Below are 25771 nucleotides of genomic sequence, written 5' to 3'. Positions count from 1 at the left end.
CATCTGAGTGTCTTCTGCCAGGCGCTGGGGATGCAGGCAGACTGGATTTCAAACAACCAACCGGGGTGAGGGTGCGCTATCACTCTAGAAAATCTGGGCTGAAGCTGGCCGCTGCAGCAGACGGGGTTCGTTCCGATTCTTCAGGGACCCTGGGTGACATGGGGCGTGCTGACAGATTTGCCACACCCCCACCCGAGTAGAGGGAAGCAGGGCCTGGCGATCCCTGCGAGGCCTCTTGTGGGCGTGGGGGCTCTAAGGCCCTGGTGCCAGCAGGATCAGAGGGCCTGCAAAGGTGGCTTCTCCAGCCTGGACCCAGAGGGACTTCAGAGGCCCATGGTGGTTCTGTCTGCCTGGCCACGCAGGGGTATCCACTCCCCTGGAGGCAACAGCACCTTTTCCACGGAAAGAAGGGACACAGGGCAGGTTGCAGCATACTCTTGGGCACACACCAGAACGGGCAGAACCCACCTGGCCACGCCTAGCAAAGCTAGGGCCGGCCCTGGGTCCATTCTTGCTGCAACCTGTGATCTGGCCAGTGAGCGGGGACAGATCCCAAGAATGTGACCAGTTTGAGGAGACAGACTGGGCTAAAGAGGACTGCAGGTGCTTCCTGGGCAGAGGGGCAAGAAAGGCCCCATAGGCTCTGTGTCCCCAGCAGGGAGCACCTGCCCAAGGCTCTCTGGGCCTGCACCTGGAGAAGGAGGGTTCTGTACTGAGGAGCCGGCCCTGCCTTGCCTGTGATGTGGCCCAGCTGTTTGTTTGAACCCAGGTCACAAGTGCTACTTTTTTTTTTTTTTTTTTTGAGACAGAGTCTCACTCTGTTGCCCAGGCTGGAGTGAGTGCCGTGGCTCACTCCTAGCTCACAGCAACCTCAAGCTCCTGGCTCAAGCGATCCTCCTGCCTCAGCCTCCCGAGTATCTGGGACTACAGGCATGCGCCACCATGCCTGGCTAGTTTTTTCTATATAGATTAGTTGGCCAATTAATTTATTTCTATTTATAGGAGAGATGGGGTCTCACTTTTGCTTAGGCTGGTTTCGAACTTCTGACCTCGAGCGATCCTCCTGCCTTGGCCTCCCAGAGTGCTAGGATTACAGGCGTGAGCCACCTCACCCGGCCCACAAATGCTACTTTCGACCCAAAAGCTGTGCTGTGCTCGGGAACCCTAAGGAGGTGGCGTCTGAGCCCAGCGCTGAGGGTGAGTCCCTGGAGGGGGTGCAGGGAGGGTCACTGCTGCAGGGGCTGTGAGGGGCAAGGGCTTGGCAGGGTGCGGGTAAGGACAGTGCCAGGAGGCTGGAGTTGGGGCGTGAGGTGCACACTAAGGAGGGTGTCTGGACCAGATCACATGGGGCTCTGAGCGTCAGGCAAGGAGGGAGGGGGTCACGCAGGACTGTCCCAGCAGGGAGATGAGGCGCCTAAAGTGCTGGACTCGGGGGTCCCCAGGCTGGGGAGGCCCCAAGACAGGAGGAGGCCTCTGATGACCAGCTCCAGGAAGAGCAGTGATGCTGGGGACCCACCCACGGTGGGGGGGCCTGGTCACTTGGAGCCCTGTGGCCTGGGGCGTGGCGCCTCTGCTCAGGCATCAAATGGGGCAAAATCGCTGAGGGCAGGGGCTCCCTAACAACAATGACTGCCCAACCCTGGCTCAGCCCTGTTGTGGGGCCCCGGCTCCCTGCGGCCCCTCCTACGCCAGGGACAGGCCAGACCTTGTGGAAGACAAGGAGGGGGCTGGGGAGGAGGAAGGGAGGGGCGGCCTGACCTCCCCACCCAGGCTCGTGTCTACTGTCGCCTCATGTTCCCTGACCCCAACCATCCACCCAAGTCCTGCAGGTGGCATGGGGGTACTAAGGCGACAGGGTGACGGTATATATTTGGTGACACCCTCGCAACGCAGCAGCCCCCGCCTAGCTGGAGCGAGGGTGGCCTAGGTCCTAGGCGGGTGTGGAGCACAGAGCTGCAGGCTGAGGCGGAGGGACACGTGAGATCGGCCGCGCAGAGTACTTAGCGCGTGAGCGCGGCGAGACGGGTCACGTGCACGCGCCGCTCGCGGTCCCGCGCAGGCCCCGTGAGCGCGCCCGGCCGGGAACTGCAGGCCCGCGGGGTCCGCCCGCGTCCGGGAGGGAGGCTCGAGCGCGCTCCCGAGCTCGCCAGGCGGGCCCGCCCCTCGCACCTGCGGGCGGGCTGGGGCGGGGTCGCGGCTGTCCCCGCCCCCCGGCCCGAGCCCCGGGAGCCGGGGCGGAACCGAGCGGCGGGCCCGAGCGGCCGGCGGCGCGGCGCAGACAATGGGAGCGGCGCGGGCGGCGGCGGCGCGGGCCACGGAGCCCCGGGCCCGGCGGGGACCGGAGGCCGCGCCATGAGCCCCGCAGCCGGGCGCCCCCCTGCGCCGCGCGCGGGCCGAGGCGAGCGGCCACTGCGAGCCCCGGGCCCCGCCTTGGGGCTGGCGATGCGCTGCCAAGGCTGAGGATGATGGTAGATTGCCAGGTGAGTGCCCCGCCCGGCCCCGGGCGCCCTCCCGCCGTCGGGGGTGGAGGGAGGACTGCACGCCCCCGCCCACACCCCACCCAGCGGGGAGGGCGCCGCGTCCACGCTCAGCGCTCGCTTACGCAGTTCCGTGTCCGACCCCTCCTGGTACAGTAGGGAAACTGAGGCCAGGAGCGAGGCAAGGACTGGCCCAGGGCACACAAGGTGGGCAGAGTCCGGAGGAGAAGAGAGGGTTCCGGCCTCCTAGGCCAGAGCTCAAAGCTGGGGACCCCCTGCCCACCACCTCTCATGGGGGGCTCTTCGGGGATCCCCACGTACGCACAGGTACACACACCACACGCTTCCTAGCGACCAGGGGAGGACTGGACAGAGGGGAGGTGACAAGGGGGAAAGAAGAGAGAGGCTGGAGACAGCTCTGCCACGACCCGGGCATCCCAGTCTCCTAGCAACCTGCCGGGGCCCACAGCTGGGAGGGGGAGACATGTCAGGCTGCTGGGCAGGGGAGCCCCAAGGTTCCCAGGGTCTGCTTGGGCAGGGGCCAACCCCAGGGCACCCTCCAGAGGACAGGGTGGGGGTCCTGCGTCCAGCACTCCGGCACCTGGACCTAGGATGAGCTTCCCTCCTTAGCACGGAGGGAGCTGAAGGGGAGAAGGCCTCAGTTTCCTCCTCTGCAAATTGGGGTGCTCGGCCTCGCTGACCCCAAGGGCCCCCCAGGCTCATGGACGTGTGCGTTGGCCTGATTCTCCATCGATGACTCACTGCCCACTGAGGTCCTTGGAAAAGACTTTCTCCTCCCTGGCTTCTGAGCAGAGAGCAGCCTGGGGTTTGGGGGACTGGGGACCTGGGGTGGCGCAGAGCCTGGCAGAGCACTGAACCCCTCCTCTGGGTTCCAGGGCCATGTCCTTGTTGGAGCCTCGGGGTCCTCATTTGTAGCGGGGCAGCAGTCACTGCCCTGTTTGGGGTGAGGAGTCCTCATGGGTGAACTGGACACCCCAGGGCCATCAGAGGGAAAGAGGGGAGCAAGGGAGGCTTCTGACGTTCCTTCAATCGCCCCTGGAGCCAGCAGGTCCTGCTGCTTTGCCCCCCTGGGCCCTGGGAGAGCTGCTACCTTGACAACACCCAAACAAAGGTGTGTGTTTTGTTTTCTGTTTCCTGTCTGGGGCTGCAGTGCTAGCTCTGGCCACCAGGGGCGGCAGTGCCCGCTGTGCTCCGTGGAGCGGCTGGAGCCTGGGGGAGCCCCGGTCGGGTCGCTGTGGGGTCCCCTGCCTCCAGCCAGCGAGCACCTCCCTTGCTAGCGTCCGTGCGCACTGCGTGAGCTGCTCTGGGTGGGGAGGGGCTCCGACGTCCTCTCATCTTCCCATTCAGCGCATGTGCCCGCACGCGCCCTGGGGGGGCTTCCGTGCTAGTTCTGGGCGGGGCTCTAAAAATGACACCACCACCCGCAAACCCTGGGCCCTGCCCTCCCGGGGCTACGGGCTGCGGGGAGGTGGACAAAGCACCAGGCAAACACCTGTAAGAAAGAGCAAGGGCTGTTGTGAAAGTAGAGGGGCTGGGGTCCCTGGGCGGGGTCTGACAGGTCACTCTGAGATGACATTTATGCTGTGACCGGAAGGACAAGGGAAGGCCAGCGCTGCACAAGTCTAGGGACAGTGTGCCGGGAAAAGCTCTGGTGGCAGAGACAGGCAGGAGCTTAGAAAGGAGACCAGTGTGGCTGGAGAGAGCTGGGGGTAGGGCGAGCAGCCCCCAGGGCCTGGGGACCGTGCTGGCCACCGTGGCTGGGTGGCAGCGTCCCCCCGACTCACAGCGTCCAACAGACAGGGACTATCCACAGTTCCTGTGACCCGGCCCAGCCCTGGGCCGGGGCCTCTGCCCCCAGGTCTCTGGGGAGGCTGTGGTCTCAGCTGAGGCGGGACAGGGCAGGGACCCGTGTCCCAGTCCCTCCCACCCGAGGGGCAGGGTTCCGTTTGCACCGAGGGCCTGAGTTCCTCCGTGGCTGTCGGCCGGCCCTCTGCTGGCTCTCTGCCATGTGGGCCTCCCTGCGGCAGCTCAGAACTTGCTTCCCCAGAGCGGGGGACGTGGGGGGGGGCACAGCAAAGAAGCATGGCAGAAGTCACAGTGGTTGTGAGGCTGGCACTTTTGCTGTATTCTGTCGGTGGGAAGGTGGGAAGGCAGTCACTCGGTCCAGCCCGCCTGGGGGAGGCACTTGGGTCTGACTCTAAACACGGCAGGAAGCCATGGGGAGGTTTACGCCAGAGGGGCCGATACCTGATTTCTGCCTGATTTTCACACCCCCCCTCCAGTGCTGCAGAGGAGGACGTGAGGCCGAGAGTGGTTTTCCCTAATCCCAGCCCCAGAGCCGGCCCTGTTGTGGCTGGGGTCCCGTGCCGAGTCTCTCCCCTTCTCATAACTTCCATCTCTAAGTTGGTGTGTTAGTGAACAGGTCTTACAGACACTGTCTCACATACACATGATGGTGTCCCTAGCAAGGAGGGGCTAGCGTGCTCCCCATCGTGCATGTGGAGGGGGGGGACATGGCCTAGTCCAGGGTCACAGACTGGAAAGAGGGAGGAGCTAGATGACCCAAATGACTTTAATTCTCTGAGCCTCATCAGGGGAGTGTGGGGACCCAGAGGTTGGCCATCCCAGCTCACAGGGGTGGCTGTTGCCCCTGCAAGCTCCTGCCTGGCCCCCCAGCTGCCATCACCCTCCCCACTTCCTTTAACCCCCAGCACTGCTGTCCCTCGATTTTCACCAATGTCTGAATATGGCAAAGTAGCAAAGAGGGGATGTGTCCGTTCAGGCAGTTGGCGCACTTACCTGCCAGAGGAGGCAGTATTGACAGTCCCGAAAGTTGTCAGGGGAAGGCCGGGCGCGGTGGCTCACGCCTTTGTAATCCTAGCACTCTGGGAGGCCAAGGCGGGCAGATTGCTCAAGATCAGGAGTTCGAAACCAGCCTGAGAAAGAGAGAAACCCTGTCTTTACCATAAATAGAAAGAAATTAATTGGCCAACTAATATATATATATATATATATATATATATATATATAATTAGCCGGGCATGGTGGCGCATGCCTGTAGTCCCAGCTACTCAGGAGGCTGAGGCAGAAGGATTGCTTGAGCCCAGGAGTTTGAGGTTGCTGTAAGCTAGGCTGACGCCACGGCACTCTAGCCCAGGCAACAAAACAAGACTCTCTCAAAAAAAAAAAAAAAAGTTGTCAGGGGAAGGGGTGGTGTTCATCTGGGGAGTGGGCAGGTTCAGAGGGGATTCGCCTGTGCTCGGGGAGGTGTGATGGCAAAGATGGGGGTGGTCGGGCCAGTATCGATCCTACAAGTGTCCCAAGGCTGCTGTAATTAAGTACTCCACACCGGGGGACTCAACACAACAGAACTCACTGTCTCTGTTCTAGAGGCCGGAAGTCCAAAATCAAGCTGTCAACAGGGTCCATGCTCGCTCTGAAGGCTTTAGGAGATCTTTCCTTGCTTCTTCCAACTTCTGGTGGGTGGTTGGCCAGGCACCGTGGCTCATGCCCATGCAGGAGGACTGCTTGAGGCCAGGAGTTTGAGACCAACTTCTGGTGGCTCCGGCAACCCTCAGCTTGTCTCTTGGACGCATCACTCCAAACTCTGCTGTGGTCTTCACGTGGCCGCCGCTGTGTATCGTGTCTGATTTTCCCTGTTATTTAAGGACACCGGCCATTGGATTAGGGTCCACCCTAATCCAGTATGACCTCATGTTAATCACCTCTGCAAAGACCCTATTTCCAAATAAGGTCTCATTCACAGGTGCCGGGAATCTTTTGGGGGGAACACAGTTCACCCCATAATGGAATATTGGGCATGGTTCACCTCCCGAAGGCCAGGTACCCAGGTGTCCTCAGGGACTGGGGGAGCAGTTGGGGGGGTCCAGAGGTGTAGCAGGATCTCAGCCCCTAGCTGGGGGTTGGGGGCTGAGTGGAGCGTGGCGTGCTCCCTGGCCTGGCGCGTTTTGGTGGCAGCACCAGCAGGTGGCGCTGTGCCCTCGCGCACTCCCCAGCACTGCACTGGGCCCAGCAGACAAAGGTCTCGCGGTCTGGTTTCAAGATGACACGCAACTGTAAACAGGCCAGGAGCACACTCATTTCATAGGTGACACGCTCTGAAGGAAACCAAACTAGGCGGGCCCGAGGGGTGGTGACTGCGTGACGACTTTGCATTGGAGGTTGGGGGGCTCGTTGAGGAGGCGACAGATGGCCGATGACAAAGACTGTGCATTGCAGAGCGGGTGTCCAGGGAACAGAGAGGAAGGCAGGGGTGAGTGGTAGGGGGAGCAGGGAGGCTGTGGGGCCAGGACTCTGCATTTGGTTTCATTCCTCGCCTGCAAGCTGAGCCAGCCCTTCTCAGCCCTGTCCGGGGCTCTGCAGCTAGATTACACCTGTGGCTTCCAAACTGCTCTCCTGTTACCGCAGGGCGGCCCAGGTCTGGGGCACAGGGAAGGCAGCTGTGGACATAGGTGGGCTGGCCGTGCAGGTCGTGACTTTAGGGGTCCTTTCCCCAAAGAGACCCTGCCCAGAGGGGAGCAGTGCCGCCCAACCTGGCCTTGCACCTGGCGGGCCCAGCACGGTCCCTTAGATGCTCCTGTGATATACAATGCCAGTGGGGCAGCGTGGGGCTGAGGACAGGAGTCCTGGTTGCCCGCCACGAGTGGGCTCACCCCCATGTCAGCAAGAGGGAGTGGAGGCCATTCCTCACTCTGCCACCTCCCCCCAGCCCCATACTTCTGAATCCCACAAGGCCTCTTCCACCACCTCAGCCTTGGTCCCTGAGGCCTGGTCCTCCACAGCCGGTCCATCGATGGATCCCCAGAGCAGATGTTCAGGCAGGGCCCCGGCACGCCCGGCCCGTGCTGAGCACCCCGCCCGTCCGAGCACCCTGGCTCCCCTCTGAGGGGTCGGGACCGTAGGGAGCAGGGGTGTGGGGTGCGCAGCTGGCCTCGTGGAGAAGGCTCAGACTGGGAGTCTGGGGGCCTGGATTCAGTGGCCGCTCTGCCGTCAGCAGAGTGATCGGCCACGCAGCCTCGGGCCGTGTTCTGCAGAGTCCCTCCCGGGCCACTCCCAAGCCTCTGTCCTGTACTGCGGAGTGCCTGGTGATGACGGCCAGCCTGAAGCCCCTTCTATGTGCCTGGCCTTGTGCGGCACTGTCCCATTGTATCTGCCCAACACTCTGGGAGGTAGATGCCACTGCCATCCTCGCTTCTGGGTGGGGAAACTGAGGCAATGGAAGGGGAAGGGACTCCCACAGCTACAGAGTAACAAGTCTAACAGGGACACATCGCTGTGTGCAGACAAGCCTGGGAGGGGCTGGGCCCCAGGGCTGGGACCAAATTCCTTCTAACTACAGGGGATTCCACTGTCAGGGCTGGGCTGGCCGGGGCTGGGCAGGGCTTGAGGCCCAGGTGGTGGTTAACGGCGGGAAGGAGACGTAAACACAGCTAATGAGCCCCTGCCATGTCTCCCCACTCTAATGAAGGCCTTGGACTCTGGTCTCTGTGTTTTGGAGAGGAGGTGGTTCTTGGTTTTTGAGCCTCAGTCTTCTATCAGGGGAGAGGTGGGTGGGCCCCCCGTGGGGGTTGGGGGTGAGCTTAGAACCCTCCCTGCCCCTCCCAGGTCAGCCAAGCCAGGGTGAGCAGGTGGAGAGGAAAGGACATGGGAAGGATTGTGGCATCCCCCTAAAATGACAAGCCCAGAGGAAGGGAGAGTTTCCATGGCAACCCAGAGCAGTTGCTTGGCAACTGCAGGTCCCCAAAATACTTGCCTGCAGGAAGGCTCAGGGCTGGGGCTTTCCAGTGGCTCACCCCCCTCACCCACAAGGGCACCACCCACCCCTGGCCCTAAGAGGAGACTCTTGAGGCTCAAAACCCAAGAACCCTGAGAAAATACAGAGCCCGAGTCCAAGGCCCCCATTGGCACAGGGAGAGAAATGGGCCCGAGCTGCCAAGCTTGCTCCGGTTCTCTTCTTGTGGGTCCACCCCCACCCCGAGACAGGACCCAGCCGCCCCCCACCCCCAAATCTTTCCCGAGGGAAGCCCCAGCCCACTCCCCCCCATCCCCCCACCTGGCATCAGGCCAGTCCCCTAGCAACAGAGGCCACTTCCTGGATACCTGAGTTGGAGTGCACAGTGGCAGAATGTCAGAAGACGTAGGGTTGAAGGCACAGGGCGTGGGGCCCGGTGCCAGCTGGGGTGGGGGCAGGCATGGGGCCTGTGCTCTGGCCCCCTCCCCCCTGCAGCCATGGGCTCCCTGGGCCTGGACCAAGGTGTGGCTGGGGTGGGTAGAGCTCCTGCAGTGGGACTGTGGTTCTGGGCCAACCTTGATACCTACTAGCTGTGTGACCTTAGCGTGTCCCTTCTCGCTGGCCTCAGTTTCCCCATCTGTGACCCATCTACCCCTCTGCCTGTGTGTTCACCATTGAATGCACAAGCATTGCCCTGTGAATTATGTCCCCTCCTGGGGCCTTGGGGCAGGAGGGTGAGGGGACCAGGAACAGGCCAGCCACTGCCCGGCTCCTCCAACTACCTCCATTCATCTCCCAACTTCAGGAGAAACAAGTGGCGTCAGTTAAGTGCACTGGCTCTGGAGCAGCACACCTAGGTTTGAATTCCAGCGCAGTGCTTGTTACAGGGTGTCCCAGAATGTGCACAAAACCCCCCTGAGCCAGCTGCCTCCCCCTCGGCCCCCTTCCCCAGCTGCTGTGAGGATGCGAGGAAATCCTGCCCTCAGGGAGCCCTTCAGGGCTGCTTTAGTTTGTGGGCACCCCCCACCGCACCCCAGCTGTGCTGAGGACACAGAGGAGGGGTATCCAGCCTGGAGGGAGCAAGGTGAGGGAGCCCTGGACCCCAGGAAAGGGCCACGCAGCGGGATGGGGGAGACCAGACTGCCCCAGGGGTTGGGCTTTGGGGCGGGAAGGATGTGAGGCCAGCTGCCCTCAGGTGTTCTCTCTGGGGATGGCAGGGAGGGGTGGGACTATTGGTAACCACCCCCCAGGGGATTCCCGGAGCCCCTAGGGAGACAGGATTCTAGTCTGACCACCATCATTTGCTTACTGTGACCTTCAGTCCCCACCCAGCCTCCCTTGCCCCACCTTGTCAAGTGGGTAAAGGGTATGCCCACCCCCACAGTTGGGAGAGGCTCTCGTGGCACCCCCTACCCTGTGCCAGGCACCAGGTTCAATTTGCAGGGCAGCGCAGTAGTTCCAGTGGATCATCCCCCCGGGACTCTGCCCCACCAACCCAGGGGAGCTAGGGGGCTGGGGGTGACCAGCAAGGAGCCGGGGCGTTGGGGGGGGTGGTACTGGTGCAGGGGTGAGGAGTGCAGACTGGCACGGGCCGAGCAGCAGCTGCCCAAGTTCACACTGGACACCGCCGGACTAGGTAAAGAAAAGTGGAACAAAGGTGCGGAGCAAAGCCTGCCCCTGCCGCCCACCCCCACCTTCTGGGCCACCCTGGCCTCTTCTCCTTCCCGGGTGGGTGCACGTTGACCAAATGGGGCTGCTCAGCCCCCCCAGGCAGGATTGGAGGGGACCAGGGTCTATCCCTAGCTGGAGGGCACCCTGGATCCATCCTTCTTTCTGGGTGAGGATCCAGAATCGTTCCCCTGGGGCGGGCACAAGGCCTCTTCTCTGGACACCACCTGCGATTCCAGGTGGGCCCATCCGATCTTTGTGTACCAGGTGCGGGTGGAGGGGGGTGGGCTTATCCAGCTGAAAGAAAGGACCCTTGGCTAGTGGGTGTCCCTGAGTCTAGGAACTTGCCCACCTCTCCCACCCCAACCCCCTTGGGACTTCATCTGGACCCTAGGTGTCTGTCCCAGAAGGTGGGACAGACACCCTGTTAATGTCAATTCAAAACTGGGAGGGTGAGAATGTGGGTGGGGGGCATATTTAAGTGCTTGGGGCTGCCACCACCTAAAATGAGCCCATCAAAGGGATTCTTGGTCCCACCCTGCCGCTGCTAGGCTGTAGCTGTAGGGAGGAGGACCATGTCATGAGCTGATTGCACACCCGATTAGATTAGCTTGATCATCTGCCACCATGATCACCAAGAACAGCAGCGCTGAGGCCAGGGCTGCCTGCCTGGAGGTCAAAGGGGAGAAAGAAGCCTGGGGGCCAGGTGGGGGTCCAGGCTGGGAGGTTCCTTAGCTCCTCTGTGCCTCCCTGGCCTCGTGTGTGGACTTAGGGACGCAGAGGTGTGTCTCTGTGTGTGTCTAAAGCTTCTGGCACCACACAACAGGCCCTCTGCAGGTGGCAGGCAATGTGGGTTTGCTCCACGGAAGGTGGACGGCTGGATGGCCCACCCGCCATGACTGCCCTTGGGGACCTGGGCTGCAGGTGGGGGTGAGGGGTGCAAAGGTGGGGCCCTGAGTTGAATCCACAAGTTTTTGCAGATGGGGAAACTTGGGCCCAGGGAAGTTGAGTACATTGCCCAGGCCATATGGGAGCCCACCTGGATCCCCTTCCTCCCTGGGGCCAGTTTCCAGGCTGGGTGCTGGGTCTGGGGGCAGGCAGGCAGTGCCAGTGTGCAAGGCTGAGCTGGCAGCACCGTCTCCCTGGCCCCCTGGCCCCTGGCAGCGATTCCAAGTGCAGTTTCCTTCCCCTCCGCTGAGGCCAGGAAATCCCTGCCCGGAGCACGTGCCACCTCTTCCCCTCCTAACAGCCCTGCCAGGACCAGGCACGCTGGCCCTGAGGTCTGTGGCGCTGGATGGCCATTGTTGTCTGGCAGACGTAGCGTGTGGGGCACGCATCCGGGGCCTTGGGCCTGCGGGGGCGGGGCTGTGTCTGGGTCCTGTGATGTGGTATCGTGTGTGCATGCCTGCTTGTGTGTGTGTGTGTGTCTTGGGAGCGTCTCTCTGCCTTTGGGTGACCTTCTGTGCCAATGGGCGTGGCAGGCCTGCATTTGGCTGAGCGAGCACATATGTGAAGAAGGGATGCGTGTCGCTGCGTGTGGGGACATGTGACTGGTACGCGGGAGAGGGAGAGCACATTGTCACAAGGTATGCACGTGTACGTTTGTGTCTTGTCTTTTCAGAGCACCAGGCCCGAGCCTTGACCACGAGGAGCCCTGAGTGTTCAGGGTCCGGCTCTCGGCCGCAGGGTGTCAGTTTTCTGGTCTGTTGCCGGGTAGACGGCTGTGCCTGGCACACCCAGGCGCTCTATTGCCTGACAGCGCCATGGAGACCTGGACAGCTCGTGGAGGGAGCCCGGGCAGGCGAGGACACCTGCTGCCCTGCTGTCCCTTGTCAGGCATCCCAGGTGTGAGCAGCTGGAGGCAGAGAGGAGAGGCCCTTGAGCCTTGTTTGGGGGGAGAAACCGAGGAAGGGGCAAAGTCCAGGGGTTGACAGGGACAGTGGGTGGCAGGAGGATGAGACGAGACAGTGTCACTGGGCCCCGGGGTCCTGGAGTCCCGAGGCATTGTGCCCAACACTGTCCCCCGCCCCCAGTCTGGGAGAAGTTCCTTGCAGGAAGAGGACTGTGGGAAAGAGGGCAGTGGGCACCAGCCCGGCCACCTCCCAACCGCCAGCTGGAGCCCTGCCCCCTCTCCGGGCCAGGGCCACTCAGGAGGTCCCCTCTGAAAGGGCAGCCCCACCGCCCAGGCCCTGGGCCTCCTCAGGCAGGCAGCAGGCCGGTGGCAGCACCAGCACACAGTGTCCCTGGCACGACAGGCAGCCTTCCGCATCACAAGGGCCCGCTTGTCCTGGTTCCCATGGCCCTGAGTACCGGGTGGCCGGGGCCTGCTGGGCACAGGGGCCTGACCGTGGGCTCAGCGCCATCCCCTAGCCTCGCCGGCCCGGCTGTGCCGGGGGAGGGGCTTCGCTGCCTGCGCCAGAGCAGCCTCCATTACCTGATGAGAGAGACCCTGTCCCCGAGATTGTTCCTGGGCCAGAAATTTAGGAAGGAGAAAGGCCCCTGGGTGGAGCCGGAGCCAACCCGACCGCCCGCCTCCCGCTCCCACGTCCCAGGGCAGGATGGCTTCTGGGAACCTCTGGGCCCTGCTTCCCAGAAAGCCTGGCTGCCGCCTTCCTGCCTCCCCGCCCGGGCTTGCCCCCGCCTCCGCGCGCAGCCTCCCCCTCTGGGAAGCGCTAGTGGGAGCCAGGTGAGCAGAGACGGCCGCCCCTCCCGCTCCTCCCAGCCTCTCCGCCTCCTCCAGGAAGCTTTCCTGGTGATCTTCCCACAGGGAACTCTAAACATTTGAGCCCGGAGACTTGGAAGCTGCAGGAACAGTCTGGACGATTGGGTCCCCTTGTTCGCACAGGTGTTTAGGGGGCGCCCACTGCATGCCTGGTGCTGTTCTGGGCCGGGTCTGTCAGGGAACAGAGTCCCTGCTCTCAAGGAGCTTATGTTCAACTCCCCTGTGCTTCCAACTTTTCAAAGAGGGAAGGGACGCCTGGGTTAGAATGCCGTGCTCTTTCCGCCTGTGTGCACGCGTGTGCGTGTGTGAGTGGCGTGTCCACCCACTTACCTGTTAGCAGTTGCGAAGACTCACAACGGGCCAGGCATCCTCCTGGGCCACTTGGGTGTGGAAGGGTGAGCAGGACAGCGTGCCTGCTGCCCCCTCTGGAGCATGGAGCCCATGGCGGGGCATGAAACGACCCCACGGCAGGACAGTGTTTCGGGGTCCCTCCTTTGAGTCCTTACCTGGGCTGTCTCCTCAGCTCACCTGGCCAGTTTGCAATTGCAGCCTCCGACCCCAGCACGCCCCCTACTCCCTTACTGTTGCATTCCTTCTACAGCATTTTCACCTTCAGGCGCTATTTTACTTATTCAGCCCCAAGACCAGAGGCAGCTTTTTGTCTGTTTTGTCCCTGGTATATCTCGGGTGCCTGAACCGCACCCAGCACCTGGTAAGTGCTCAGTGAGTTCGTGTGGGCCGGCCGGCCGTGTGAGCGCTGTGGCTGTGTCCCTGGCCCCTGTGTGGCCTGCAGCCAGGACAGGCTGCACACTCTGTCACTGATCCTCGCCTGCTTAGTGAGAGAGTCAACAGTGTTCAGAAGCCTCTGAGGCCGTCTGGCATCGCTGCGTCATTTGGGTTGCATTTTACAAAACTTTCAGCCAGCCCCGAATTAAAACCAAGAACCACCGATTCTTCCCCGCAGAGTGTCCCAGTCTACCTTGAGGTACCATATATATATATATTTTTTTTGTTTGTTTTCTGAGACAGAGTCTTGCTCTGTTGCCCAGGCTAGAGTGAGTGCCATGGCATCAGCCTAGCTCACAGCAGCCTCACACTCCTGGGCTCAAGCAATCCTCCTGTCTCAGCCTCCCGAGTGGCTGGGACTACAGGCATGCGCCACCATGCCCGGCTAATTTTTTTTCTATATATATTAGTTGGCCAATTAATTTCTTTGTGTTTTTAGTAGAGACGGGGTCTTGCTCTTGCTCAGGCTGGTTTTGAACTCCTGACCTTGAGCGATCTGCCCACCTCAGCCTCCCAGAGTGCTAGGATTACAGGTGTGAGCCACCGTGCCCGGCCGAGGTACCATTTTTTTAACACGGGGCTTGCGTCAGTTCTTCCCATCGGCATCTCACTTTTCCACGACGTGGTCTCTCTGTGGCAGAGATGGTCTCTGTGTAGGAGCCGGGACTGAGTCTCAGCAGGGAGAAGGAGCCTGCCCGGCTTCATCCAGCTTCACCCACCAGAAAGCGACAGGCTGGGCTTTGGCCCCGCTAAGCCCGCAGCTGCTGCTCTGATCCTGCAGTTGGACGTGGGGCTCCTGGTGGAGGGGGGCAGGCGGGTGGGGGAGGGGCTGTCTCCTGCTGCAGGGGGAGGGGAGCTGCTGCCCTAGGCGGCTGCTGGATCCTGCTGGGCTCAAAGCCAGCAGGAGCAGCTGGGCGGGGCCTGGATTCTCGGATCCTCTGCTTCTTGGCAACCTGCATGACTCAGTGGGCTGGTGAAAGGGGCCGGCGGGCAGGCAGCCAGTGCAGCGGAGCCCTGCGGTGGGTGAATCACCCCCTGCTGAGTTACTGTGCTGCCTGGGGTGGGGCCAAGCTTCATCTGCCAAAATAAGCTCGGCCCTCTTTGCCTTTCTCTCCCAACCCCAACCCACCTTCCACTGCCTCGCCTCGGCAGGTGCGTCCCACCGGTCTGTCGTTCCTAGGGGCCCCTGGGTCTCCCCAGCCTAGAGCAGGGGAACAGGACTCACTCTGAGTCTCTGCCCACCCCAGTGGTCCTCCTGTAGACCCGGGGCCACTGCGGTACTTGCCCTGGCCTTAAAAGGGCACCACAGTGATAAAGTCACCGTTGATTCTGTGACAAGCTGAGAGTTTTCAGGAAGGAACAGCTGGGAGCAGCAGCCCCAAAGCCAGACAGGGTTGGAAGCCCTGCTCTGCTGTGTGGCTTTCGTGAGTTTTGTGCCATCTATCTCCGAACTTCTGTCCCTGCGAAGTTCGGAGGGACAGAACTTCGCAAGCTCACCTGCGAAACTTGCCTCTCACATCGTGCTGATGAAGTGATACCCACACTGGCACATCAGTGCATAGTGGAAATATCGGGGGGTTGTTGACTCCAGTTTAGGCACCAGGTTGGGGGACAGCAATGATCAGGGAAATGCAAGTCGGAATTCTCAGCCTGGGTTTCATTCAGGGGACAGACTGCCCACCCTGGTGACGGGGACCTGGCAGCTTCAAGTCTGCCTGTGCTGCCAGGAACAAATCTCCTTGCGATCGTTAACCTGGCACAGAGCAGAGGAAAGCAAGCAGCCCTGTGAGCCAGCTAGGCCTGGGTGTACACTTGACCTTGGCACTGACAGGCTGTGTGACCTCAGGCAAGCTTGCCCTTTCTGAGCCTTGGTTTTCTGTTTTGCAACAGAGATAATAATTGTGGCTTTGTCTGTCTGGCAGGTGCTGCATGGGAAAGTGCTTGGTGCTCATTGAGGGGTGCTGACGGTAGGGCCAGACGGGGCCCTGGGGGACGAAGGGGCATTAGGAGCTGTCCTGCCTCCCAGGCTTCTAAATGTGGGCAGGCATTGCCTTTGGGCTGCAGGGTGTTTACAGGGCCCCAGTGCCTGGGAGTCTGCTAGTCAGAGCCAGGGCTGGGGGGAGGCCAGGCACAGATGCCCCCCGGACCCAGACCTGCGTGTTCGTCCAGGCTCCAGGGCCTGGCTGTCCCATGCACAGCTACAGCGCCATCCCTGCCTGGCAGAGCCAGCCTGGCCGTGAGTGTGTGTTGAGTGACTTGATGATGGGCCCCAGGTTCCCAGAAATGATGGGGAAGGGAGCTGGGCTGTCCCCCCAGCAGGACCCGAGTCAGGTCAGCAGGAAAGAGGAGCAAAAGCCGGGCCACAGCCTCTCCTATCTGCTTCCTGGACAGGATGTTGTGCTGAGTAAACAGCTTCAAGAGGAGTCACCACTCTAGCTCTGAGTCACAGGTCCTAGCGACAGCCACATGTTGTTTATAAACAATGGGCCTCACGCCCAGCCAGGGCCTACCACCACCTAGAACGGGAGAGAGCCCCCACCCCAGAAGTGGGGCACAGCAAGCTCCCCCGGCAGCACCTTCCTCCACCAAAGGGCTCTGGGCCGGGGGCGTGGGTTCGCACCTGGGCACGCACGCACACCCGAGTTGAGGTTTGCTAGTCTGGGCTTGCGTATAGCTGGCCAGGTACGTTATCCCAGGCCACCTGGCGTGGTGGGCAGGGCACTGTGGAACCGTTGGCAGGTCACATGACCTGGTGTCCTGGGAGAAGCGTGGAGTCAGGGCTGTGTGAGCCTTGGGCACAGTAGATGGGTAGGAAATGGTTGTGCTGTTCTTGTCCTCGGTAGGCCCAGCCCCGGTGGCAGCCAGGGTGGGCAGTGGGGCGGGTGGGGGAGGTTGGCTGCAGGTGGAGCTTCCCAAGTGCCGTCATGCCCCCAGAGCCCTGGTCTTCGTTCCAGGCAGTGACAGTGATGTGGTACATCATGTGGCCACACCAGGCCAGCAGGGAACAAAGGCTCTGCTCTCCCCTACTAGGGGCAGCGGGTGGCAGGGACCACGTGGGTGGGAGGAGGGGTAGATGCACCCAGCTCCTCCCCTCCCACTGGCCCTGCCTCCTCGGGGCTCCCACATTTCTGAGCGTCAGCTGGCCTTGCTCCTGCCTTCTGCCCATGACTCAGTCCCTGGGGCCCTTCCCAGGTTGCTGAGTGCCCGCTGCTCCCGGGCAGCCCCGCCTAGCTTGGAAAGGAGTAGTCCCGGGATTGGGCCCTGAGGCCAGGCCGACCTACCTGCGCTGGAGGCTGAGCTGGGGTGGGGGCAGGTGGGGGTAACAGGCTGGGGAAGCTGTGTTGGGCTGGAGGTGTCCGGCAGCAGCGCAGGAAGCACAGGACGCTTGTGCAGTCAAAGGTGTTAAGGCACAAACACACCTAACGGGGCAGCCCCGCGACCCCTGTGAAGGTGAAACGCCCACCCCGCAACGTTCACACCGTAGGAAACACTTTTCCTGTCCCACTGATCCCTTTCCAGTCCGCTGATCCCGCAGGGCTGGGTGGAGAAGTCAACTGGCAGACGAGGAAACCAAGGCTCAGGGAAGGCCCTCCCACATCCCCCGTTGCATCTGGAGAGCTCCCCGCTGAAGCGGCAGCCGCACCGCACCAAGCAATGCCCGCAGCCATGTGGCCAGGCGGTTGGCATTGCAGGGGTGAGAGGCCAAGATTGAGAGCGGCCCAAGCACCCCAGGAATCCCTCCCTCCTCCATCCCTACCGACCCTTGCAGCCCGCCTCACCAGATCCTGCCTGTCTGCACGGGGCTTCTCTCCCCACAAGACTGAGGACCCAGACAGAGGGGACGAGGCCTGGCCTCAGGGAAGGAGCGGACAGAGCCTGGACATGCCTGCCACCCCTCCCCGCTGCCCTCCCCCTGGCCCGGGCTTGCCTTGCAGCACCCCTTCTTGTGTTTGCTCTCATGTCAACAAACATTTCCGAGTTATCTAGTGAGATCCAGTTATGAGGCCACACTCTGAGTGCCAGGCTCAGAGTGCCATCTGGAGCTTTTTCTCAGGTATGGAGCCAGGGTACAGTACACCTGGCACAGGGACAGTATCCACCAGCATTTATCGAATGTCTGTTACGCGCCAGGCACCGGGACAGGCATGCAACCCTTCGCCAGCTGTAGTGGCCGTGGGGAGATAATCAGTACATGTCTGGCAAGTGCAACCGTTAGCCAGTCCCGTGCTGAGTTCTTATTAAATCCTCCAGCACCCTCGTGCCTATGTTGCAGACAAGGAAACTGAGGCACCCGATGCTAAGTCACTGGCCCAGGGTTTCAGAGTACATGGAAGCCAGGATTTAAATCCGGGGCAGGCTGATTCACAGCCTGGTTGGCTCTGCTGTTTCTTGAAGGTCGGGGCTGAGTGTCACTGTGTGCAAGAGGCCAGAGATGATGCCTGGCTTCGCGAGGACGGGGGCCTCAGAGCCTGGCGCAGAGCAGGAAGTGTGCCAAGTGGAAGGGGAAGGGGGCTGGGATGGCTGGTGGCAGGGACAGTCAGGGATGGTGTTGCTGCATTAACAAAGTAGCCAGAGAAGTCAAGGGGTGGGTGGGGAGGGTGCCGAGTGCCGAGGACGTGGGGGAAGGCCACAGTTCCCAGCAGGGGACACTCACGCGGAGGTCCCAGGTCCAGAGGCCTCAGTGCAGCAGGGACGCGGAGGCCCAAGGCTGGAGTCAGTGGGAGGGGCTGGGGGCCCCATAGCCCCCACTGGATGTTCTGTGTGGGACAGAGATTGTTGGAGGGAATTTAGTAGAAGGGAGACTTGCTGTGGGGCCCCCAGCCCCTCCCACATGGATGTTCTGTGTGGGACAGAGATTGTTGGAGGGAATTTAGTAGAAGGGAGACTTGCTGTGGGGCCCCCAGCCCCTCCCACTGGATGTTCTGTGTGGGACAGAGATTGTTGGAGGGAATTTAGTAGAAGGGAGACTTGCCCGGGCTGCGGGGATAAGAGTGGGTGCAGGCAGGCGGGAAGGGCGCTGCTGTAGGGCCCCCCTCCAAACGCTCCAGTTATTTCCCTGATGTCTGCCCCGCTGGGCCTGACCCCACGCCCACCCACAGCTCCCGAGAACCCCCACGCTGGGGTATCCCTGAAATCCTTTCTTCCATGAAAGAGATATTCCCACGGGAGCCACGGGGTGCAAGTTCAAGGTCAAGAGCTCTGGGTGAGGCTGGCTAGGAGGGGAGGGGAGGGACCAAGAGTTTGAAAACCCCTATACACTCCCCGCCGTTCCCATCCCCCCATAGCACATCAGGAAACTGAGGCGCGGGGAGAAGAGGAACCTGCAGGTCCCAAGGGAGGCAGCAGCACGTGAGGACAGGAACCAGCTCTCTGCTCCCAGGCGCTGAGCTGCCTGTGCAGCCGGGTCCCCTGCAGCCCACAAATCACCGGAAGAGGATGTGAAATGCTCAGAGGAGCAGGCGAGGAGGGAGTGAGACGCTGGCTGGCGGGATGCAGGGCCCGGGGCCTGGTGTGCCTGCCTGCCCCTCCTCCCCACCTCTGTTCTGTGCGCCCAGCCTGGGGCCCTCCACACACAGCCAGGGTCCCAGGAGGGTGGGGAAGTGGCCAGGCCTATTGGCCTCTGACTCTCGCCTGGGATGGCTGGACCTCGGGATCGCGGCTCTGAATGTGTGGGAAGGCGCGTGTGTGGGCTCTGCAGAGCAGGGACAGACACACGTCCTGGGTTCTCCCCGAGAGATCTCGGGCAAGTCCCTGCTCTCTCTGGGCCTCAGTTTCCCCATCTGTCAAGGGGTGTGTTGTACTTATTTGATGGCTTCCAATGCCTGATTTGCAGCGAAATGAGAAAAACAGGGACAGGTAGTAAGCGATCCATGAAGCAAACATACTCATTTTGTGACTGCCCTTCCCGATGGCAGCCCCTCCTAGTTTTGGTGATGTCTTTTCTGAAATGATGGGAACGGTGGTGGTGACAGTCTTGTATTCTTGACCACCCTGCACAGTGAGATGAAGTTTGCAGCCCTCAGCCAGACCCGCTGGTTTAAAACACAGTCCTGTCCCTGGGTGCCCGGGACGGAGGCGCCCCGAGGTCCAGTGGGCAGGGCGGGCGTCCAGAATGAGGGCCGGGTCTCCTGTCCGCCTCCCACAGCCGCTGGCTGGACTTGCCCGCCGCTGCCAGCTCTGCCAGGCGAGCCCTGTTTTGATCTCGGCTAATGCACCTACTCACCTTTGGCTCTGTGAGGTGGTTTATAGGCCCCCGAGGCAGGGGAAGGGAGACGGGGCCTTGGGGTGGCAGGGGAGCCAGCTGGGTCCCCCCAGGAGGAGCAGGTTCAGCTAGAGCTGCCGGGCCAGCTCGGGACAGAGCCCTCCACTCGTTCTTGGCCGGCCCGTGGCCTGGTGCATGTGGGAATTCCTGGCCCTGCCCGTCACAGGAGCAGGTATGACAGCCACGCAGGTGACACCAGGCCTAGGCACTCATGAGTGCTCGGCCCCATCAGGGCAGGCAGGTGACGGGCACACTGGCAGAGGGCCTCTCGCGGAGCCCACTCCCCGCCGGGCTCCTGCCCCACCATGGCCCGGGAAGCATGCCAGGCCGGTGTCAGTCCGGCGGTGCCCAGGGGGAGGAAGGTCTCGGTGTTCTTTGCCTGTGTCTCGGTGGTGACTGCCAGGCGGTGGGCCGTTGCCCGCCGCTCCACTCTCCGAAGCCCGCCACCCTGGCCGGCACCTCTGCCGGCACCCGTCGCCGAGGTAGGTTTCCAGGGCAGCCGGTGCCTCCACCGGGGAGAGGCTGGGTGGGTCAGCGCCAGGGCCCCGGGCTCGGGAACTGGTTTCCGTGAACTCCCTCCCTCCTGCCTGTCGGGGCCGGTCGAGGGAGTTTGGCTGGGGGCCACACGGGAACCTCTGAGAGAGGAGGCTGGGGGCTCCCTGCGGAGCCCCTGGGTGCCCACTCGGGTGGCCTCTCTGCCTGTCCCCCGGCCCCAGTGGGTTGGTGCGCGGTGGCTGTGCGCGTCACAGCGGCGTGGGGTGTGCACCCTGCATTCGTAGGGTGCTTCTTGGATTCCCAAGTGCTTTTGTGTGTTGCTCTCCCAAGCACCCGAACAGTCTGGTGGTGTGATTATCACTGCTGTCCTCTTTGTACTGATGGAGAAACAGGCTAGGAAGACACAGAGCAGGGACTCAAACCAAAGCTAGGCTCCAAATCTCAAGAGGGTGTTTCCTGACCTACCGGAAGGAACAGCCCCTCAGGGCCAGGTCGCCCCAGGTCTTGCTGAGCTGTGCTGGTTTCCAGCGGGCACGTGGCCGAATGTTTCAGAGGAGCTGGGGGCTGGCGGCTGACCTCCCTCCAGGGAAGGGGCGAACGGGGAGGTGCTGGCACTGCTGTGGGACGGATGTCCCTGCCTCCTGATCAGGGGCCCCGGGCTTGGGGACACGTTGGGGCTGAGACTGTGGGACCCGCCAGGCCACTGTCCCTTCCTTGACTGCATATGCCTAGCACTCCCTCGCCCTCTGCAGCGTCGGCTGGGCTCTGGGTGTGGGGGCCTCGCTCTGTCCATGCCGGCTCCTTGCCCACACCCCCTCACTGGTGTCCTCTCCCTTCCGATCAGTTTCAGGGCTCGGTCCCCATTTCTGTTTGCGTGTCCCCCCTCTCTTCCCCTCTCCTCTGCGTCCCTCCACCTTGGGCTGTCATGCGTGGAATTGGTGCCACCTCTGGGGTGTCAGTCACACCTTGGAGTGGGGGACGGTTGTCAGAGTGGCCCCAGTTCCCCTCTGTGGATGGCACTTATCACAACGACGTTTGCTCCTCCGCGCGCCTCCTCCTTGGCATCCCAAGGGCTCGAGTTCGGTGTGAGCACCCACAGCCGGGGAAGGACAGCAAGGCCCCCGGCCAGTACCGGGGTGAGGGGAGCCCAGCGCACCCCCCGCCAGGGCGTTTCCACTGCTGCAGGAACTGGCATCTCTAGTGCTGGTTGCCCTGGGACAGGAACGCCCTGTGAGGTCAGAGGTTTGGGCCGATGATGATGTCACCTCCAGCGTGGTCCCCTGGAGATGGTGGTGGTTCATTTCTCACCTCCTGGCCAGCTCTGAGCTCAGCCTCCAGCCCATGAGGACCACCCCCACACCTCACCTTGCCAAGAGGAGGAGGAGGAGGGGAGGAAGAAGCCACTGAGAGGTCCCAGGAACCCAGCGGCAGAGGAGGTGGGGCTAAGCTGGGCCCGCCCATTGTGCTGGGAACTCCCATGCTTGGGCCAGGTGCGTCACCACCTCCTGCCAAGGTGCGTGCTCACCTGCCCACAGAGGGACACTCCAGGACCTAGGCAGGCTAGGAATGGTGATTGATGTCAGTGTCCGGAAATGACCGAGGAGCGTGGCCAGGCCACACCTTCTTCATGTCCTCCCAGGCTCTAAATATAGATCACAGCAGACATATTGGGGTGACCTCCATCTGCCCAGCACACAGAGAGAGGTTTTCTATCAGGGCTGACCTGAGTCTGGGTGCTTGGCTGTTGTTCCTCCCAGCCCTGGCCGAGCCCAGGCTGGGTGAGGTGAGGGCCCAGGTCTGTGTGTCGCCCAGGTGTTGCTTTGTGCCCAGTTCTTGCTCTGAGCTGCTGTGTGCCTGGCAGTCCCCAGGACTGCACCCTGGGCGCCAAGCCCGTTCCCTGGGACCCTGCGCAGAGGCAGGCCTGGGTCCTTATTCGAACGTCCACTGGGGTGACATTTATGAACCTCTTGTCATGTACTTGGCAAGGGGTGGGTGGAAGGGGAAAGCACTAGCCAGGCTGAAGGGACACCACGAACAAAAGCCCAGAGAAGGGAGGGCTGGAGGCCGGCGGCAGTGCTGGTACAAGGGCCCTGGCGTGTCGGCCAGGCTGCAGGAAGCTGGTGTGTGTGTCTGGGGACCAGAGCCGGTGTAGGGGCAGGGAGGAAAGGGACCACAGAGATTTGACCTGAGCATCCCTTTCCTTACACCGCAGACGGCTGCCTGCCTGCGGGGCCAGGGAGTGATGCAGGGAGCCCAGGGGACCTGTGGCAAACTGGAGCGCGTGCCCTGGCTAAAGGGGACGGCTGCCAGTCAGCTCCCACCCAGCCCTGGTGGCACGCGGGAACGCAGACCCAGTGTGGCCAGGTCATCCAGAGTTACAGGAGAAGCCGGAAACGGTGGATTTTTATATGAAATCACCTGACCTTTTCCTGTTGGCTCAAAAATTTGAAAACACTTTGCAAGCCAAACAAAACACACGTGTGGGCTGGATTTGGCTTCCAGCTGTCAGTTCACAGGCTGCCTTTTAGAGTTCCTCTGTGAGCAACATCCCGACTTCCGAGAGGTCAGTACAGTGTTGTTCTTGGGGGCTTGTTGTAGCCCCCAAGGAAGGGCAGACGCACTTCCCAGGGGAAGGTTAGGAACCTGGGAGGGCTGGGCAGGGGCGGGGCTGTGTGTGCTGGGGACAGGAGGAGGGAGAAAGGGAGAGACACCAAGTCATAATAACACACACACACACTGCTTCCTGGGGTTGCTTTGTGCTCCGGGATTCCTGCACCTCCCAGCAGACCTTCCAAGTGCTGAGTGCAGGGTTATCATGAGCCCTGAGCTGCAGACTCACCCCCAGTCACTGGGGCTGCCCCAGCCCCCTCTCCCAGCCCTGTCTGGGCGTCGGGACTGGGTTTCCCAGCAGCCCACTGCCTCAGCCCCCAGAGTGGAGCCCCCCAGCCACTTTTGTTGTGAGGATGCCAGGTAAGCACAGATTAGGGAAATGGTCAACCTGGCCAGGTGTCACTGTCTTCCCTTGAGGGCTGCTGGGATCCTCAGGGGCATCAGAGAATGAGTCTTACTTAAGCTGTGTTGTGTCCTTTTTCTTCTTATAGTTTTTATTATGGATAACTCTAAATAGACACAAAAATAGAGAAAATGGCATGAAGAACCCCAGCTTTAAGGATCAGCAGCAGAGGGCCACTCTCATTTCACCCCTTACTGCCCCACTTCCCAGCCTCCCCGGGGGATGGTGTTTACACAAATCCAGGCACATTGTTCTGTCCACCAATAGCCAATATGTGATTCTAATAGTAACCACAACGCCATTGTCACACCTAAAAGTAACTGCAACGCCATTGTCACACTAAAAGATGTCTCATGTCATCAAATATCCAGTAGTGTTCAGATAATCTCAAGCGTCTCATAGTTATTTTTTTAAACAGTTGCCTTGTTCAAATCATCATGTAAGACCGAGCGTAGTGGCTCACACCTGTAATCCTAGCACTCTGGGAGGCCGAGGCGGGCAGACCGCTCGAGGTCAGGAGTTCGAAACCAGCCTGAGCAAGAGTGAGACCCCGTCTCTACTATAAATAGAAAGAAATTAATTGGCCAACTAATATATATAGAAAAAATTAGCCAGGCATGGTGGCGCATGCCTGTAGTCCCAGCTCCTCGGGAGGCTGAGGCAGGAGGATCGCTTGAGCCCAGGAGTTTGAGGTTGCTGTGAGCTAGGCTGACGCCATGGCACTCTAGCCAGGGCAACAGAGTGAGACTCTGTCTCAAAAAAAAAAAAAAAAAAAAATCACCATGTAAAATCCACACATTGCATTTGGTTGATGTCTCTTTCCCTTCTCTTAAGCTAGAGCTTCCCTTTATTTTCCCCTGAGATGCATTTGTTGCAGAAACCAGATGTTTTGTCCCGTCCCTAGAGGAGAGGCTCCCACAGCCTGGAATTTGTGGGTAGCGTCCTCGTGGTGTGTTGAACGTTTTCCCCTGTCCCCTGGCATTCCCGCAGGTGATCACATGCAGTGGCCTGGATGGATTTAGGTTCGGGTTCTGGCGAGGACACTTGGTGAGTGGCGCTCTGTCCTTCCATCAAGTGGCGTGTGTTGCCCTCATCTCCTGGGGTGGCCTGACCCTGAGTAAGGGATCTCCCCATAGCTTGGGGGAGGATTTCGAGAGAGGACAGATGAGGCCTCAGGACGGGGCCTTGCACGCAGGTGGCGTCCAGTGGATCTCAACCCCTGTTGCCCACAGTGTGGGCGGAGCCTCGGGCCCACCTGATCTGGGGGTGCCAAGCACTGCGGCCTGTGCAGGGTGCTTTACCTGCGCTGTCTCATTAGCAAAGGAGAAAACTGTGCCTGAGACACCTGTCTGGCCTGGGGGGAAGGGAGGCGACCCTAGAGTAAGACGGGTAGGGCTGGGCTTCCCTGGGAACTAAGGGGGGGAGGGGTGTGCACGCATGTGCTCTCACACCTGTGCAGAGACAGAGTGGTGTGCAGGCTTGCCAGGAGCCGGGAGGGGAGCCCCAAAGCAGGGCGAACAGGCGGGAAGGGGAACTTTGTAAAATCAGACACCAACCAGAGGGACTGGTTAAGTAAATAAATGGCAGGGCCCCCTGCCGTGCAGATGCCATCAGGTAGTCGGGTGGGAGGCAGCCTGGCCTGTGTGTCTGAGGTGCAGGGTGATAAACACACTCTTCACCTCTCCAGCATCCTGGGGCCCCACCCACCACCACCCCAGCAGTGTGGACCATCAAGGGCAGAGAGGCGGTGACTCCTCTGCGTTCTCATGACCCACCTGCCCTCCATGGGCTTTCTCCCTAAGGCTTGCTCCAGGCCCATCTCTGCAAGAGCGAGATAGCAGAGAAAGGAGATAAAGTCCCTGCAGACAGGGTGGTGCTGCATTCGTAATTCCTGGAGGCACTGAGAGCTTGGCCCCTGGATGGGAGGAGAAGCTCAGAGCCAGAGGGCAGTCTCCAGGTCACCCCTTCCTCGCCCTGTGGGGACCTCCTTCCTCTAAAGGTGCCCCACCCACCCCACCCTCCGTGGTGGCAGAGCTTGGAGGCTTCCCAAACAGCCTCAAGGGATCACCACCCCAAAACGTATCTACCCATCTTGCTTTTATTTTTTTATTTTTTATTTTATTTATTTATTTATTTTGAGACAGAGTCTCACTCTGTTGCCTGTGCTAGAGTGCCATGGCGTCAGCCTAGCTCACAGCAACCTCAAACTCCTGGGCTCAAGCAATCTTCCTGCCTCAGCCTCCCGATTAGCTGGGACTACAGGCATGTGTCACTATGCCCGGCTAATTTTTTCTATATACTTTTAGTTGGCCAATTAATTTCTTTCTATTTTTAGTAGAGACGGGGTCTCACTCTTGCTCAAGCTGGTTTGGAACTCCTGACCTTGAGCGATCCTCCTGACTTTGCCTCCCAGAGTGCTAGGATTACAGGTGTGAGCCACCGCACCCGGCCCCCATCTTGCTTTTAAAAAAAATAAAACAAGAACAGCCTTGGTTACATATACCTAATTCTAAAAGTATTGCTTTTAGAAAAATTAGAAAATTCAGAGAAGTAAAATGAAAAATGTATATGCACA

The 25771-nt window shown here is 60.8% G+C and overlaps 1 protein-coding gene across 1 annotated transcript in view; it reads left to right on the top strand.

Annotated features, from left to right (window-relative positions):
- Window positions 1-2288: 2288 nt before the first annotated feature.
- Window positions 2289-25771, top strand: part of RALGDS (ral guanine nucleotide dissociation stimulator) — a 45350-nt gene continuing 21867 nt past the window's right edge. Inside the window, exon 1 of the mRNA XM_012744114.2 lies at window positions 2289-2480. Within this exon, the coding sequence (XP_012599568.1) occupies window positions 2463-2480 (18 nt within the window). The 5' untranslated portion in view covers window positions 2289-2462. The remainder of the gene's footprint in view (window positions 2481-25771) is intronic.

Source organism: Microcebus murinus, chromosome 12, assembly GCF_040939455.1.
Source record: "Microcebus murinus isolate Inina chromosome 12, M.murinus_Inina_mat1.0, whole genome shotgun sequence".
NCBI classification, from domain to species: Eukaryota; Metazoa; Chordata; class Mammalia; order Primates; family Cheirogaleidae; genus Microcebus; species Microcebus murinus.
Note: the sequence above shows the minus strand (reverse complement) of the source record. Positions and strands in the feature narration are given on the sequence as shown.